The sequence below is a fragment of the Vulpes lagopus genome, chromosome 11 (assembly GCF_018345385.1).
Source record: "Vulpes lagopus strain Blue_001 chromosome 11, ASM1834538v1, whole genome shotgun sequence".
Lineage (NCBI taxonomy): Eukaryota > Metazoa > Chordata > Mammalia > Carnivora > Canidae > Vulpes > Vulpes lagopus.
Window position 1 is genome coordinate 84,754,565 of NC_054834.1, and position 17,731 is coordinate 84,772,295.

Below are 17,731 nucleotides of genomic sequence, written 5' to 3' on the forward strand. Positions count from 1 at the left end.
GTATATCACTTTGGTTTCGACTTGCATTTCTTTAATGACTACTGACAGTGAACATCTTTTTGTGTGCTCATTAGCCATTGCTACACCAGATAAATGTCTATTCAAACCCCCCCCCCCATTTTTTAATTGGGCTTTTGTCTTATTATTGAGTTGTAAGAGGTTTTCACATATTTAAGATGCAAGTCCCTTATCAAATATTTGATTTGAAAATATTTTTCCCATTCTGTGCATTTCTTTCTACATTCTTAATAGCATCCTTTGAAGGACAAAAGTTTTTATTACAGATGAAGTCCAATTTATCTATTTTTATTTTGTTGGTAACTTAAGAAACTGGAAACCATTTTCAGATATGGCTAAGCTAAACCGTTCTACATGTCCACCAGAATTTGACAGTTCTAATTACTGCAATACTAACCAGCATTTAGTACTGATACCTTTTAAACTTTAACAATGTTAATGAGCATAAAAGGAGTCTCATTTTTATTTAAACTTACACTTCTCTGTTGACTAATGATTTGAGCATATTTTTTGTGATTATCAATTCAAGTATCATTTTGGTGCTTTGTGCAAAACTTTTGCCCATTTTTAAACTTGATCATTTTTTTTCTTTTTATTAATAGGTTGTAAGTGTTTTTATATCCTGAAGGCAAGTCCTTTAAAATATGTTTGCAAATACTTTCCTTCATATATGCATTGCCTTTTCACTTTTTCCTTTTTTAATAAATAAAGTTTTAGCAATTACCTTTTTAAAAGATTTTATTTATTTATTTTTATTTTATTTATTTAAGAGAGAGAGCACAAGCAGGGAGGTGTGACAGAGGGAGAAGGAGAAGAAGCAGGCTCTTCACTGAGCAGGGAGTGGGATGTAGGGCTTGATCCCAGAACCCTGAGATCATTACCTGAACCCAAGGCAGACACTTAACAGACTGAGCCATCCAGATGCCCAACTTTTCATTTTCTTAAAGGTGTTTTCAAAGAGAAAAAATTTTAACTTTGATTTTAAAAAGGAACTTATATTTTCTATTATGGTTCATGCTTCTTGAGTCCTAATTAAAAATCATTTTCCCAACCCAAGGTAGCAAAATTGTTTCTCCTGTTTTTTTTTACCCCAAAATTTATAGTGCTAAATTTAAGTCTATAGTTCATTTTGAGTTAATTTGAGTTAATTTCTCCTCATGAAATACAGTAGGAAATGTGGATGGTCATATGGATAGCCAGTTAGCCACATCATTGATTAAAAATATTCTTCATTCCCTTATTGAACTTGGTACTCTTAAAAAAAAAAAAGGAACTTGGTACTCTTAATGAAAAGTAGATAATTATGTATGTGTAGGTTTACATTAATATTAATTTTGTTTCTACCTATCCTCAGGCTGATCATTTCACCAACAGCAGGTGGTCTTTTTAGTTTTTTAAACATTTATTTATTTGAGAGAGAGAGTGCACATGAGCGTGTGGGGGCAGAGCAGAGGGAGACATGGTGCTGGGGGTGGAGCCTGATGCAGGACTTGACCTCACAACCCTGAAATCATGACTTCAGTTGAAATCAGGAGTTGGACACATAACCAACTGAGCCATCCAGGAGCCCCAGAAGTGGTCTTGATAACAGTAACTTTATCTGAAGTCTTGAAATCATTTAGGTTTAAGTCATCCTAACTTGTTTGCCACTTTAAAAATTGCTTTGCTTACTCATGTTTTCTTTTCTTGCATTTCCATATACATTTTAGAATCAGATTGTCATGTTCTGCCAAAACAGTTGGGAGTTTTAATTGAAATTGTATGGATATGTTGACAAATTTGGTTAGAAGAGTCATATGACTAATCTTAAATGTTCTAATCCATGAAAAAAGTATAGCTCTCCATTAATTTAATCTTTAAATTCTCTCATTAATGTTTTGTAGTTTTTAGGGTAGAAGCTGTAAATGCCTTTTGTTTTATTTATTCCTAAGAATTATTTTTTTGGTATAACTGTAAATGGAATTTTAAAAATTCCAGTTGTTTGCTACTAGTATATTAAAATACCATTGATTTTTATATCTTAACTCTGTATCCTGTTACACTATTAAATTCACTTGTTTGGAGAGCCTTATGCTGACGCCTGGGAGCTAGCGGCGCTGGGATGGTGCTGCTGGAGAGCGAGCAGTTCCTGACGGAGCTGACCAGACTCTTCCAGAAGTGCTGGTTGTCGGGCAGCGTGTTCAACACCCTAAAGAAGTATGATGGTCAAACTAAACCCATTCCAAGGAAAGGTTCTGTAGAGGGCTTTGAGCCCTCAGACAACAGTCTGTTAAGAGCTACTGTTGGGAAAAAGAAGATCAGCACTGTGGTGAGCTCCAAAGAAGTAAACAAGTTTCAGATGGCTTACTCAAACCTACTGAGAGCTAACATGGATGAAGAAGAGGGACGAAAAGAGCAAGAGTAAGAAGAGCAAAGCAGCACAGTGAAGGGCACTGCATATCCTGCTCTCACCAGTTCACCCAGTTACTGTTTTTCCTTTGGTTTTTCCTTTTGGCCAGAAAGCTAGGTTTCCCATTCCCCTGTGATAACTTTTCATGTGAGAGGAGGCTCATGGCTCATTTTGGATGGAACAAGGGCTGCAGTGTTTACAGGATAGTTGTAAGAAGCCAAGTTTATTTTAGAATTGGTTGATTGGTTTGTGTTGCATGGTTATATATCCTGAGATCATAAAGTCTCTGTAGTTATCTGTGTGAAGAACAATGGATCATTAAACATGTATTTATCTGCAATAAATAAATAAATTCACTTGTTTGTTCTAGTTGCTTTGCAGACTCCTTAGTTTTTTAGGAAACAATCTTATCATCAGAAAAAATGTACAGTTTTACTTCTTTATGAAATTTGGACACTTGGGAGCTGCCCAAAGATATAATCATGTTGTCAGACTTCAGAGTGACCTGAAAACAGAAAGATAGAATTGCATAGTATCCATTAAAAATTTTAAAAGGTAAGAATTACACAACACTATATCCAGTAAAGCATCCTGAGTTTCTAAAATCTTGATGGAAATACACAACTGCTAAACAAAGTGAAGGTCTTTCCAGGAATAAGCAGCATTTACTTTATTCTTCAAAAAGAAGGGGAGTATTATAGCTTCCTAACTCCTCCCATTACTTGAAAATCTGGGGTGTTTGCCAGATAACTTGATATATGTATATAACATATATCTAACATATTTCTGGGGGTTTACTGGGAGGCAGGAGAATCTCAAGTCCACATCTCAAGCTTCCCAGACAATTTTTTTAAGCTTCCCTGACAGTTTATCTAGAACCAGGCCCCGGATTCCTTGAAAGATCCCTCAATATACCTACAACCACACTTGTATTTGAGAAGTTCTTATATTAAGCATGGTCTAAGGACCACAGACACAAATCCATTACTCCATAGTCGACTTCTTGATCCTTGGTAAGTTATCACTTAGCTGGTAATCATAAGGTATATTTTGTAACTGGGAATCACAGATCCCCATACAAATACATATATGATTTCCTGAACACTGTTTGTTCCTTTGGAGCATCATCATTGACTTAAAGCTTTTTACAGATTCAAGTGGTTAATGATCTTCTTTTCTATGTTTGAATTATCAAAATTTAGCCAATAAAAGCTATTTTAACCTGCCATCTTTGTCAGTATTTCCAGCCATCTTAGAAAATATTTTTTCTCACAATAATAACATATTTCAGACTTGTGTTACTTTTTTCAGACTCCATACATGAGAGTAGAGTTCCCCAAAGAATTTCTAACTCATTTTAGTGTACAATACTATTTTTAGAAGGCCATCAAATGGAATATTAGAACTTAGTGGGCCTTAGTTTCCTTTCTAAAATAAGTATTTTAGAACACACTGAACATCCAGATAATGTTTCTTAAATACAATTACCCATTAAAAATAACCAAGGCTTCTTGGAGAAATGGCTCATTCTGAAGCTAGGGTAAAAGTATATGAAACAGATGAAGAATATCTTATAATAGAACAAAAAGAAGTGCTCAAAAAATGATACCCAAAAACAAATTTAACAAAAGAAGAGTAAGATATGTATGCTTGAGCCTACAAAACATTCTGAAAAATATTTTAAAATAAAAAGAATATTTCATGGAATGAAATATTTAACATTGTTATAATGGCAATAGTCCCCAAATTGATGAAGAGATTCAGTACAATCTCCATCCATATCCAAGCTTCCTCCCCTACCCCCCTGTAGAAGTTAACAACCTGATTCTGGTTTCCTAAGGAAAACAGGAACTCAGAAAACCAAAACCAACTTATAAAGAAAGAGTAAGATTAGAGAACCTACACTTCTCAATTTTGAAACTTACTACAAAGCAACAGTAATCAAGACAGTGTGGTACTGCCTAAGGACAGACATATATATCAATGGAAAGGAACTGAAATTAAATTTAAAAAAAACCCTTTACATCTGTGGTAAATTGATTTTCAACAAGAGTATCAAGAGTGGGAGAAAGAAGAATGTATTTTTTAATTTAATTTTTTAAAAAGATTTTATTTATTTATTCTTAAGAGACACACAGAGAGAGGCAGAGACATAGGCAGAGGGAAAAGCAGAAGGAAGAGACTCCCTGAGGGGAACCAGATGTGGGACTCAATCCCAGGACCCTGGGATCATGACTTGAGCCAAAGGCAGACGCTGAACCACTGAGCCACCCAGGTGCCCCAAATCTGACATCTTCCTGAACCTGTTGCCCAGCAGCAACAGCCAAGAGGAACAGAAAAGTAGCCTTCCCTTAACTTCTTCCTTCCAAGTTTTGCAGGAGTGCATATTATTGAAGGAACTTGATATGCATCCAGAACATCAAAAGCAAGGAATTCAGGAAATGCAATTTTTAGCTTCCCAGCCTCTTCAGTACAAGGAGGCATAACAGACTGTAATTTAATGGAAGCTGAATGAGCCAAACAACTCTAAAATTCCTCTGGATCTCTCACTCAGGGATAGGAAAAAATTGTGTGCAGTAGTGAACTATTCTCCATTTATACTCAGGATATGAGGTAATAAGTTAAAGGTAAAGAATGTCATAGCAACATAAGTAAAACATTATGAAGAAACCCCTCCTAGTTATAGAACTATGAAACCCAAGGAAAGCCATCTCAATATATATTAAAAATAGATTGAGTCATTTTTCTGGGATAATTAAGGTACAATTTTACCTGAAATAATGTACAGAAAGATGGTTTTTCAGATTTCCTCAACTAATTTAATCATTATCCACTATATTTTTAAATTTACCAGCATATCAACTTACTATAGAATATAACAAAATTTTAGCTTCTTTTAAATGAAAGGCTTCAATTATCTCCATGTTGTTCAATATACTCAATTACAATATGAATCAAACTATTAAATTTAGTACAGAAATTTCTACAAAGATTTCACTCATTTGTTGATCTATTTACTATGTATCTTCCCATTGAGAAAAAACAAAATCTGAAGCCCTTTATTAAATTATGAATCATGTCTAAATTTCTTCAGAAAACTGTAGGTGTGGACAGTTAATATTTGACCAGTCACTAAAATTCTGTTTTTACTCTTGTTCAGAAAACTCCAGTGGCAAAGATTATCTTACAGTGCAAGCAAGCCCTTCCTTTAAAAATAATTTTAGCTGAGAGGCAGTTTCTTAAAAGATCAGTAAAAATATTTTTATGCCATTTATTTGCTGTTCCTGTTGATATTTTCCAACTAATGTGTCATGTATGACTTGAAATAAACAAATGGAATAATTAAAATGAAAGATGTTTTGAGTCATTTTCCCTTCTAATTCATATACTTCTATTTATTTTCTGTTCAACTGTTTTGTACATTTGTCACCTTAGTGTGACTAAAATGAGGGCCTTAATTATGTATGTATGTATGTATGTATGTATGTATATTCTTGATTTTTGTCCTAATATAAAGCACATCATAAGAATTCAATAGAGTGGTAAGCTCTTTTCTTCCTGAAAATACTAAGTAATCCTAAGATTAAATAAGATGCCTAGTAAACTTACTGACATGAGTAACTTGTTTCTCTGTTATAATTCAGAGCTACTTGTCTGTATATGTGTAATACAGTACTGTTCAGTGTTATATTTTACTTCTTCCAAATGACAATAGTAGATCTCCACCATATAAAATATTTTTCATCCAAATGGAAAAATTAAAAACATAAAATTATATTAAAATCAAGTTTTTCAAGGCAAATTCATAGGGACAGAAAGTAGATTAGAAGTTACCAGTAGCTGGGGAGAATGGGGAGTTATTGCTTAATGGTTACAGAGTTTCTGTTTGTGGTAATGAAAACAGTTTTGCAAACAGCAGATGGTTGCACAAGAGTATGAATGTAATTCATACCACTGAATTGTACACTTAAAAATAGAGAAAGTGTTAAAATTTATATTATATGTTACAAGTTTCTAAAATGGTTAGAATGATAAATTTTGTTATATATAGTAAGCAGTCATAAAAATTGATAATTCACTTATAAGAATCGTTAGTTCCTTAAAAATTGCTACATTTACTTAAGAAATAAATATTAAATATATCATATTCTCAGACCTCCATTTCTGACCAGCACTAAGCAACCAAAAATCTAAGACAGACTGCTGAAAGAAACAAGTGTCAGCCCTTATTGAATAGAAGCCTTGTATTGTGGTTAAAGGGAATCTTCAACAGTGATACAATGTTTTCATACCAAAGCCCACATAATTATCAATAATCACGTGTATTTGCTCTAAAAGTAATAAAAAATACAGTATGAGAGAAGAAAATTCTCAAAAAATAAAAAGATAATTTTAACTTTTGAAATATACAGCAGTCCTCATTTTAGAGGTAAAAAAGAAAAAAAAAAAAGCCCTTTCCATTCCCTAATTTTTTTTTCTAAGTACTCTTTAAAAGACTGTTTGCAACATAGCACAATGGTATTTTACTATGGAGAAACTCTCTAAGATATTCTTAACGTTCCTAACATAACTATGTTTTTGCTAATTACATGTATAAAACTGAAAATCAGTAATAAGTCATGAAACTAACATGATTTTAAACATATCTTTAAAAGAGGTAAATGATCATTCTTTTTTATAGTATCAAAACAAGAAAACAGAAAATTATTATAAAAATTGTATAAATTGTATAAAAAACAGAAAATTACAATATATCTTATTGAATTTTTCATTTCATATCTATCATTAAAAATGTATTAGAACAAAACAAACCCATAAGACAATTAATATTATATACTGTGACAATGAGGAGTCATCCCAAGAAATTATGGTTTCAGAATATGCTATTTGAACATAGATGAGTTTATCCTTATTTCAGAAGCTTCATTTTTCCCCAATCCAGATTACTGTAACAATTAGAAATATAAAATCAAGTGCTTTTACAGTTTTGGTTTTTTTTGTTTTCTTCCCTCTTTTTGGGTAATTACGCTTATAGCTGTACCCATCAAGTTACTTCTTAGCACAAGAGAAATAACAAAAGCTGTATTGTTTACATCCCCACCTAGTGGTCTTAAATTTTTGTTTGGCATAGTATTAAAAAAATGAAACGTACTTAAAACATGAAAACTCAAAAAAGTTATCTGGCAAAAACGAAAATGAACCAAACTTTGCAGCCAGGAGAGGTATTATTAGATCATCTAATTTCATGCTATTCCAACTAGGGGATGTTAATACTATGTCAGAAACTATGTGAAGCCAAAAGAAAAAAAAAAATGGAGCATTTTCTTAGAACATCTATTTTACTTAATGCTACAAGGCCAACACATATTCTGGAGTAAAATGCTTATCTATATACTCCTTCCTTTTTTTCTTTTCTTTTCTTTTTTTTATATATATACTCCTTCCATTACAGAATATGAATCAAATTCATGAGACACTAAATACTAACCCCAACTGCCCACTTGCTATACAATGTGGGTTTTAACATATAATTTCTTAGATCTTTTATTCTAATCCTCAGAATTTTCCTTTCATTTCATAGCACACATACAACTTGAAGCCAACTCAAAGTCCTCATCTAGATTCTTTTCTAAAACTTATTTAAGATTTTAATATTAAATTGGTTTTTGGGGGATCCCTGGGTGGCGCAGCGGTTTGGCGCCTGCCTTTGGCCCAGGGCGCGATCCTGGAGATCCGGGATCGAATCCCACGTCAGGCTCCCGGTGCATGGAGCCTGCTTCTCCCTCTGCCTGTGTCTCTGCCTCTCTCTCTCACTGTGTTCCTATCATAAATAAATAAAAATTAAAAAAAAAAAATAAATTGGTTTTTGGAAGTAGATAGTTCTATAAATTTTAGTGCACGTACAGATTCACATTACTATCAGCATAATCAGGATATAGAAGATGTCTATCACCCTCCACCTTAATCCCTTTTACTATACCTTTGTAGTCACACACTTCCACAATCTCTAGCCTTTGGCAACCAGTAATCTATTTTCTATCAATATACATTTGTCCTTGCAAAAGTAGTTTATAAAGTTAAGTACACATGATGTAAGCACTTGAGAAGGGTTTCTTTATTTCACTGTTCCCTTGGATATTCATTGAAATTTTTTCACTTATCAATAGTTCATTCCTTTCTATTGTTTCTTAAACCAATTTCTTATTCCTCTTTCATTTTTAAAATTTTTATTTTAATTCCAGTTAACATACAGTGTTACATTAGTTTCATGTGTACAACAATATAGTGATTCAACATTCCCATACCTCCCCTGGTGCTCATCGTGATAAATGTGCTCGTTAATCCTCGTAAGCTATATAACCGATTCCCCAGTCTCCTCTCCCTTCTCTTGTATAGTATTCTATATAATATATAGGATGGAATATAGTAGTATGGGATAATGAGAAGTACCATAGTTTGTTTATACATTCAGCCACTGAAGAACTTTTGGATTGTTTCCACTTAGGAGTGATTGTGAATAGACTTCATAAATATTTCTTTCTAGGTCCTTTTCTAATTTTTAAATGTAGGTGATTTACTATTAGAAGCCTTTTGTAAATCAGATATTTATAAAGAACATGACATGAAAATGTAACTTTCATAAAAGAATTTAAATAAATATGTTTTTAAATATTTCATTTTTAAGCAATCTCCACCCAAAGTGCTGCTTGAATCCACAACCCCAAGATCAAGAGTAACACAATCTACTATTGACTAAGGCAGCCAGGTGCCCTTATATAAATATTTTCTTTTCTTTTTTTAAGATTATTATTTATCTGTTCTTAGATTTTTATTTATTTATTCATGAGAGACATACAGAGAGACGCTGAGACATAGGCAGAAGGAGAAGCAGGCTCCCTCCAGGGAGGGATTCCAGGACTCTAGGATCACGACTTGAGCCAAAGGTATATGCTCAACCACTGAGCCACCCACGTGCCCTTAAATAAATATTTTCAATGCCTCAATTACTTCATCACTACTCAGGAATTAGCATTAAGAAGACAATTATTTCTACTTATTCATGAGAAAAGTAATATAGAAAGACTGAATAATCAAACCTCCTTTAAACATGAGCATATATCATAATTTACTTAGAAACCTAGAAAGGTGAGACTTTCAAGGACAATGGTGGTATAGGAGGATCCTAAGCTCACTTTGATCTAGGGATACAACTAGTTAACACCCACATCAGTATCAATAACCCAGAAAAGTTCTGAACAATGGCAGAACAGACCCTCTACAGTTAAATATAGAGAAGAGACCATGTAGAAGAGTACAGGAGGGCAAAGATGTGGTCAGGAGCCAAATGACCCATGGGACTGTCCACTAGAGAAACTTAGTGGGTGCAAAGAGGAGAAAGAAACAGACCCTCACACCAGGCATGGTAGGCACGGGGAACCCACATGAGGAAGACGAATCCTCATAATATTTGGCTTTGAAAACCTGAGGATCCCAACAATCAGTGGGGCATAATATCTGGAACTAAAAATCAGTGGGTTCCACTCTGTGAGAATTAGGAGGGCAGAGTCCCTGTCCTTAAAGAGACAGCACAACAAACAGACCAGCTGAGGTAGAAGACAGAACCAGCAGTTTGAAAAATGCCTGGTATATATTAGTGGGAGATTTACTTACTAATCTCAGAGCCTGAGGGATCTTTGGAAGACCTCACTAAGGAAAAATAAAAAAAAAAAGAGCTGGCAAGTGCCATTTTCCTATCCCAACTCTAGCCTAGACACATGGATTCCTGTGGGAACCAGCATGGTGCTACACTCTCCACCTACCTTGCTAACATCACACCCCAGGCCTACATGCTTCTGTGGATCTGCCCCCTCTTGCTGTCCTGGGCAGGAGTTTTGGGAAGCTACAGCTCCACTCCCACAATGGACCAGTGTGGAAATTGCTGGTACTGGGTGCCTTGCTCCTGTTCTCCTGTAGACCTGCCCCTTCCAATACGCCCTTGTCCAGTGCCCACCCAAAGTACTACCACAAGCCTGGCAGTGTGCAATCAGCATCCACAGGGGCCAACAGCACTCCAAAGTGACTCTTGACTCAAACAGAGGGGAAGATAATGACTCACAACAGTACAACTGCAGCCCCAGAAATGCACTGGGGCAGACATCTGATCTTACTACAGGCCTTGCCCATCAATGAACACTCATAAGACAACACAGGTAAAATGCCCTACAGTTCAGTGCTATGTATCTCTGGCAAACAGCTGGTCTGACTCAACTGAAGACAAACAAGGGCCCAGACTAGTCAAATAACAACATAGGGACCAAACACTGCCCACAAGAAGCAAAGAGAGCCATTGCATATGGCTAGCCTGGAGGAAAACATGGCTTAGCCACAACAGTGGGGACATACATAAAACGTGATAGAGAAAGGAATAAAGAATGAGTTCAAACTTAAGTGACCATCACCTTAATATAGACTGCTATATGCATAAGATGTTATATATAAACCTAACGGGGGATCCCTGGGTGGCGCAGTGGTTTGGCGCCTGCCTTTGGCCCAGGGCGCGATCCTGGAGACCCGGGATCGAATCCCACGTCGGGCTCCCGGTGCATGGAGCCTGCTTCTCCCTCTGCCTGTGTCTCTGCCTCTCTCTCTCTCTCTCTCTCTGTGTATGACTATCATAAATAAATAAAAATTAAAAAAATAAAAATAAAAATAAACCTAACGGTAACCACAAATCAAAAGCCTTTAATAGATATGCAAAAAACAAAGAGAAAGGAATCCAAGTATATCACTATAGAAAGCCAGCAAACTGAGAGAGTAGGAGAATAAAGGAACAAAGAAGAACAAAAAAAATCCCATAAAATAAGTAACAAAATAGAATAAGCATATATTTATCAATAATTACTTTTGATGTAAATGGACTAAATGCTCTAATCAAAAGACACAGGTGACAGAATAGATAAAAAAAGCAAGACCCATCTGTATACTGCCTACAAGATGCTCATTCCAGACCTAAGGATACATGCAGATTGAAAGTAAAGGTATATAAAAACATTTATCATGCAAATGGAAGTGAAAAAAAAGCCAGGGTAGCAATACTTTTTAAAACAGACTGTGGGACCCCTAGGTGGCTCAGCAGTTAAGCATGTCTGCCTTCGGCTCAGGACATGATCCTAGAGTCCCAGGACTGAGTCCCACATCAGGCTCCCTGCATGGATCCTGCTTCTCCCTCTGCCTGAGTCTCTGCCTCTCTCTCTCTGTCTCTCGTGAATAAATAAGTAAAATCTTAAAATAAAACAAAGACTGTAACAAGAGACAAAGGAGGATACTATATAATCATAAAGGGAATGATCCAAAAAGAAGATAAAACAATTTTAATTATTTATGCACCCAACATGGGAACACCAAAATATATAAAGCAGATAGATAATAACAAGCATAAAGGAAGAAATTGATAATAATACAGTCACAGTAGGGGACTTTAACACCCCACTTATATCAATGGACAGATAATCCAAACAGAAAATCAACAAGGAAACAGTGGCTTTGAATGACACACTGAGCCAGATGGATTTAACAATATGTTCAGAACATTCCATCCTAACACAACAGATTACACACTCTTTTCAAGTGTATACAGAACAGTCCCCAAAATAGATCATATGTTAGGTCACAAAATAAGTCTCAACAACAACAACAACAACAACAACAACAACAAAAGGTGGAAGTCAGTATCTTTTCTGACTGTAACTCTATGAAACTAGAAATCAACAAGAAAAAATCTGGAAAGGGACGCCTCAGTGGCTCAATGGTTGAGCATCTGCCTTTGGCTCAGAGCGTGATCCTGGATCCGGGGATTGAGACCCACATCAGACTCCCTACAGAGAGCCTGCTTCTCCCTCTGCCTGTGTCTGTCTCTCTCTGTGTCTCTCATGAATATATAAAATATTAAAAGAAAAGAAAAGAAAAGAAAAATCTGGAAAGAACATAAATACAAAGAGGTTAAGTGACATGCTACTAAATATAAATGAGTAATAAATCAATGAGGAAATAAAAAAATACATGGAGAAAAATGAAAACCAAAACACAGTGATCCAAAATCCTTGGGAGCAACAAAAGTTGTTCTAAGAGGGAAGTTTATAGTAATATAGGCCTACCTCAAGGAGCAAGAAAAATCTCAAATAAATAACCTAAACTTACACCTAAAGGTGTTAGAAAAAGAAAACAAAACCCAAACCCAGTAGAAGGAAATAATAAAAATTACAGCAGAAATAAATGAAATAGAAACTCAATCAGTGAATGAAACAAGGAGCTGGTTCTTTGAAAGATCAACAAAATTGATAAACCTTTAGCCAGACTCATCAAAGAACAAAGAGGGGACTCACATAAACAAAATCAGAAGTGAATGATGAGAAATAACCAACATCACAAAAATATAAAGGATTGTGTAAGAGATTATAAAACTGATATGACAACAAACTGGACAATCTAGAAGAAAGATATAAATTCCTAGAAACATCTAACTTCCTGAAACTGAGTCCCCCTCCAAAAAAATAAAAATAAAAAATCTGAACAGATTACCAGCAATGAAATTGAATCAGTATTCAAAAAACTCCCAAGAAATGAATGTCAAGGACCAACCAGCTTAACTAAGGTTAATTCTACCAAACATTTAAAGGAAGCTAATACCTATTCTCAAAATAGGTATTCTAAAATTCCGAAAACAAAAATACAAGGAAATCTTCTAAATTCATTCTATGAGGCCTGCATTACCTTGATACCAAAACCAGATAAAGACACTCCAAAAAAGAGAGAGAGAGTTACAAGCCAAGATCTCTGATGAACACAGATACAAAAATGTTCAACAAAATGTTAGCAAATCCAACCCAACAATACATTAAAAAATCAGCCACCATGATTAAGTGGGATTTGTTCCTGAAATGCAAGGGTGGATCAATCTCACAAATTAATCAATGTGGTGTGTCACATCAACAAAAGAAAGGATAAAAACTATATTATCATTTCAATAGATATAAAAAAAGCATCTAACAAAGTACAACATTCATTCATGATGAAAACTCTAAACAAAGTAGGTTTACAGGGAACATATCTCAACATAATGAAAGCCACATTTGAAAAACCTGCAGCTAACATTGTACTCAATGGTGAAAAACTGAGTGTGTTTCCTCTAAGATTAGGAACAGGACAAGAACGTCCACCCTCACTACCTTTATTCAGCATGGTACTAGAAGTCCTAGCCACAGCAATTATACACGCAAAAAAGCAAAAATATAAGGTATCCAAACTGGTAAGGAAGAAGTAAAACCCTCACTATTGGGAAGTCTGGGTAGCTGAGTCAGTTAAGCATCTGCCTTTGGCTCAGCTCATGATCCCAGAGTGCTGGGATCAAACTCTGCATAGGACTCCCTGCTCAGCACGGAGACTGCTTCTTCCTCTCTCTCTGCCCCTCCCCCTGCTCATGCTCTCTCTCACTCTGCACTTTCTATCAAATAAATAAATAAAATCTTTAAAACAAACCTCTCATTATTTACAGATAGCAGGATACTATATATAGAAAACCCTAAAGACTCCACCAAAAAACTACTAGAACTGATTAATGGATTCAGTAAAATCAATATACAGAAATCCATTGCATTTCTATATACTAATAATGAAAGAGCAGAAAAAGAAATTAAGAGAACAGTCCCATTTACAATTGCAACAAAAATAATAAAATGCCTAGGAATAAACTTAACCGAGGAGATGAAAGACCTATATTCCAAAAACCATAAAACACTGACGAAAGAAACTGAAGACAACACAAACAAATGGAAAGATATTCCATGCTCATGGATTGGAAGAACAAACATTGTTAAAATGTCCATACTTCCCAAAGCAATCTACAGATTTAATGCAATCCCTATTAAAATACCACAGTATTTTTCACAGAACTAGAACATATAATCTTAAAATTTGTATGGAACCACAAGAGACCTTGAAAAGCCAAAGCAATCTTGGAAAAGGCAGAACAACACTGGAGGTATCACAATCTCAGATATCAAGATCTACTGCAAACCTGTAGTAATCAAAATGCTATGGTACTTACACAGAAAGAGACACATAGACCAACAGAACTGAATAGAGCGCCCAGAAATAAACTCGCAATTATATGGTCTCGGACAAAGGAGGTGAGAATATGCAATGGGAAGAAGACAGTCTCTTCAACAAATGGTGTTGGGAAACCTAGGCAGCTGTGTGCAAAAGAATGAAACTGGACCACTTTCTCACATCATACACGAAAATAAATTCAAAATGGATTAAGGATCTGAATGTGAGGCCTGAAATATAAAAACCCTAAAAGGTATCACAGGCAGTAACTTCTCTGATAACGGGGTATAGCAATATCTTTCTAGATATGTCTCCTGAGGCCAAGGAGACAAAAGCAAAAATAAACTATTGGGACTACATCAAAATAAAAAGCTTCTGCACAGTGAAGAAAACAATCAACAGAACTAAAAGGCAACCTAAAGAATGGGAGAAGATATTTGTAAATGACATGTCTGGTAAAAGGTTAGTAACCAAAATATATAAAGACCTGATACATCCCAACACCAAAAAGGCCAAATAATCCAATTAATAAATGGACAAAAGATATGAAGAGACATTTCCCCAAGGAAGACATATAGATGGCCAAAAGACATATGAAAAGATGCTCGAGGGATCCCCGGGTGGCTCAGTGGTTTAGAGCCTGACTTCAGTCCAGGGCGTGATCCTGGAGTCCCGGGATCAAGTCCCACGTCGGGCTCCCTGCATGGAGCCTGCTTCTCCCTCTGCTTCTCTCTCTCTCTGTATCTCTCATGAGTAAATAAATAAAATCTTTAAAAAAAAAAAAAAAAGATGCTCGACATCTCTAATCATCGGGGAAATGCAAATCAAAACACAATGAGTTATCATCTCCCACCTGTCAGAATAGCTGAAATCAAAAACATAAGAAACAGGGATCCCTGGGTGGCGCAGTGGTTTGGCGCTTGCCTTTGGCCCAGGGCGCGATCCTGGAGACCCGGGATCGAATCCCACATCAGGCTTCCGGTGCATGGAGCCTGCTTCTCCCTCTGCCTATGTCTCTGCCTCTCTCTCTCTCTCTCTCTCTCTGTGACTATCATAAATAAATAAAAATTAAAAAAAAAAAACATAAGAAACAACAAGTGTTGATGACAATGTGGAGAAAAAGGAACTCTTGTGCACTATTGGTGGGAATGCAAACTGATGCAGTCACTATGGAAAACAATGTGAAGGGTTTTCAAAAAGTTAAAAATAGAACTACCCTCCCATCCAGTAATTGCATTGCTGGGTATTTACCAACAACATACATAAACACTAATCCAAAGTGAAACACATACCCCTATATTTATTGTAGCATTATTTACAATAGCCAACCCAATGGAAGCAACTCAAGCATCCATCAACAGATGAGTAGATAAAGAAGATGTGGCATAAATATACAATGGAATTTTACTAAACCATAACAATGAAATCTTGCCATGTGCCAGAAACTTGGAGGGAACTCTAGAATACAATGCTAAGTGAAATAAGTCAGTCAGAAAAAGTCAAATACTATATGTTTTCACTCATGTGGAATTTAAGAAACAAAGAAAAAAGAGAAAAACACACAAAAAATAGTCTGACTATAGAGACCAAACTGATAGTTACCAGGGGAGAGGTGGGTGGGGGATGAGTGAAGTAGGTCAAGGGGATTAAGAGTACACTTAGCATGATGAGCACTGAAGTACGTATAGAACTACTGAAACACAATATTGTACACCTGAAACTAATATAACACTGTATGTTAACTATACTGGAGTTTAAAAAAATCGAGAAAGGAAATGGTAAATAATTGGGCCACTATTACTTCTTCTTCTGCTCATTGCATATGTCAATTATCAGTCAAGACACACTTTGATTTTGAGCTTTGATGTGGCCTCAGAATGCTTAATGCACAGCTCTAAGCTGCCACTACTACATAATCAGAGTTGGGATTCCAGTTGCAACAAATTATCAATTTCTGGTTTAGGAGAAATTATTTTCAACAAAATACAATCTTTATAAATTTACATTAGCTTTATCAAAAAAAAATCCCATTCTTAATGGGAAGGAAGACAACTTCATTTTGCCTGTATCATCCCATCCTCCAAGCTGGTATTGTTGAGCATTAATAAGGAACTTCCCAGATAGGAAAGGAAGAACAGAATGAGCAACCCACTTGTCCAGCCTTTTGGGATACTGTGTGAAGTTACAGCTTTGGTTTCACCCCACCCAGATTAACAAAGCTGACATATATGGAGATAGCTAGGTATAAGAAAGAAAAGCAGAAGCTACTATTAGTAGACACACAGTGGGAAGTGATTTAGGTTCAGAGATCTGCAGACAAATTCATCAGATTTCAGGGCTGACAATGTCAACAGCTAGTAGAGCCTTCAAGGACCATGAGGCATATTTCACCAGATTTTGCCCCACAGAAATTAGTGTTAACTAAGAACAGCCCACTGCAGCTGCACAAGTATAAGAAGCTAGCTGACTGAGCACCTTCTCATCCCTGCCAGAGTCTGGTAGCTTGCACTTGTACAACTCTGCAAGTGCAAGACACCAGCCTAGGCCCCCTGGCTGGCCCCCACAGCCATATTCAGAGGTAGTCCTTTCAGCTGTGCACCTACACGTCACTAGCCCAATGCTTGTTTTTTTTTTAATTTTTAATTTTTATTTTTTTAAAGATTTTATTTATCCATGAGAGATACAGAGAGAGAGGCAGAGAGAGGCAGAGGGAGAAGCAGGCTCCATGCAGGGAGCCTGACGTGGGACTTGATCCCAGGTCTCCAGGATCAGGCCCTGGGCCGAAGGCAGCACTAAACTGCTGAGCCACCTGCGATGCTTCCCCCTCCATGATTGTTAACAGCCTCCACTACAGTGGACATGTCTTTGGCAGGAGATGTGGGGTAAAGGGGCAGTGGTAGTGGGTGTGCACCCATAAGTGAGCACACAGACAACCAAGGCCTTGCAGCAGCTGCCAGTGGGTCCAAACCAAGTCTGGCCTCCTGTTATTACAGCTGGTACCATGGCTCTCACTTTGTAGCTTACTTGTAGCTAACTTTTCCAGCTGTGCACCTGTATACCCTCAGCCTGATCCTTGTCACCGACCCCACTACAATGTGTACTCTTGAAGTAATAGTGAACAGCCACAGGAGAGAACACCTTTCTATGGACTCTGTTCCTGCCAGTAAGCCCATAATTAGCCCTGGCCCTTGCTACTTGCCTTGGCCCCCATCACTATGA

At 36.3% G+C, this 17,731-nt stretch overlaps 2 protein-coding genes across 2 annotated transcripts in view; one reads left to right on the forward strand and one right to left on the reverse strand.

The window, feature by feature from the left end:
- BAZ2B (bromodomain adjacent to zinc finger domain 2B) overlaps positions 1-17,731 on the reverse strand; it is a 391,511-nt gene that overhangs the window by 339,898 nt on the left and 33,882 nt on the right. The window lies entirely within an intron of this gene.
- On the forward strand, positions 2,015-2,470 carry LOC121471232 (signal recognition particle 14 kDa protein-like). Its single transcript, XM_041721686.1, has one exon. The coding sequence runs from the start codon at positions 2,120-2,122 to the stop codon at positions 2,420-2,422; it is 303 nt and encodes a 100-aa protein (XP_041577620.1). The 5' UTR covers positions 2,015-2,119; the 3' UTR covers positions 2,423-2,470.

Bases quoted from the DNA above. Each gene is read 5' to 3' on its own strand.
- LOC121471232 (XM_041721686.1), top strand. From the start codon at position 2,120: ATGGTGCTGCTGGAGAGCGAGCAGTTCCTGACGGAGCTGACCAGACTC.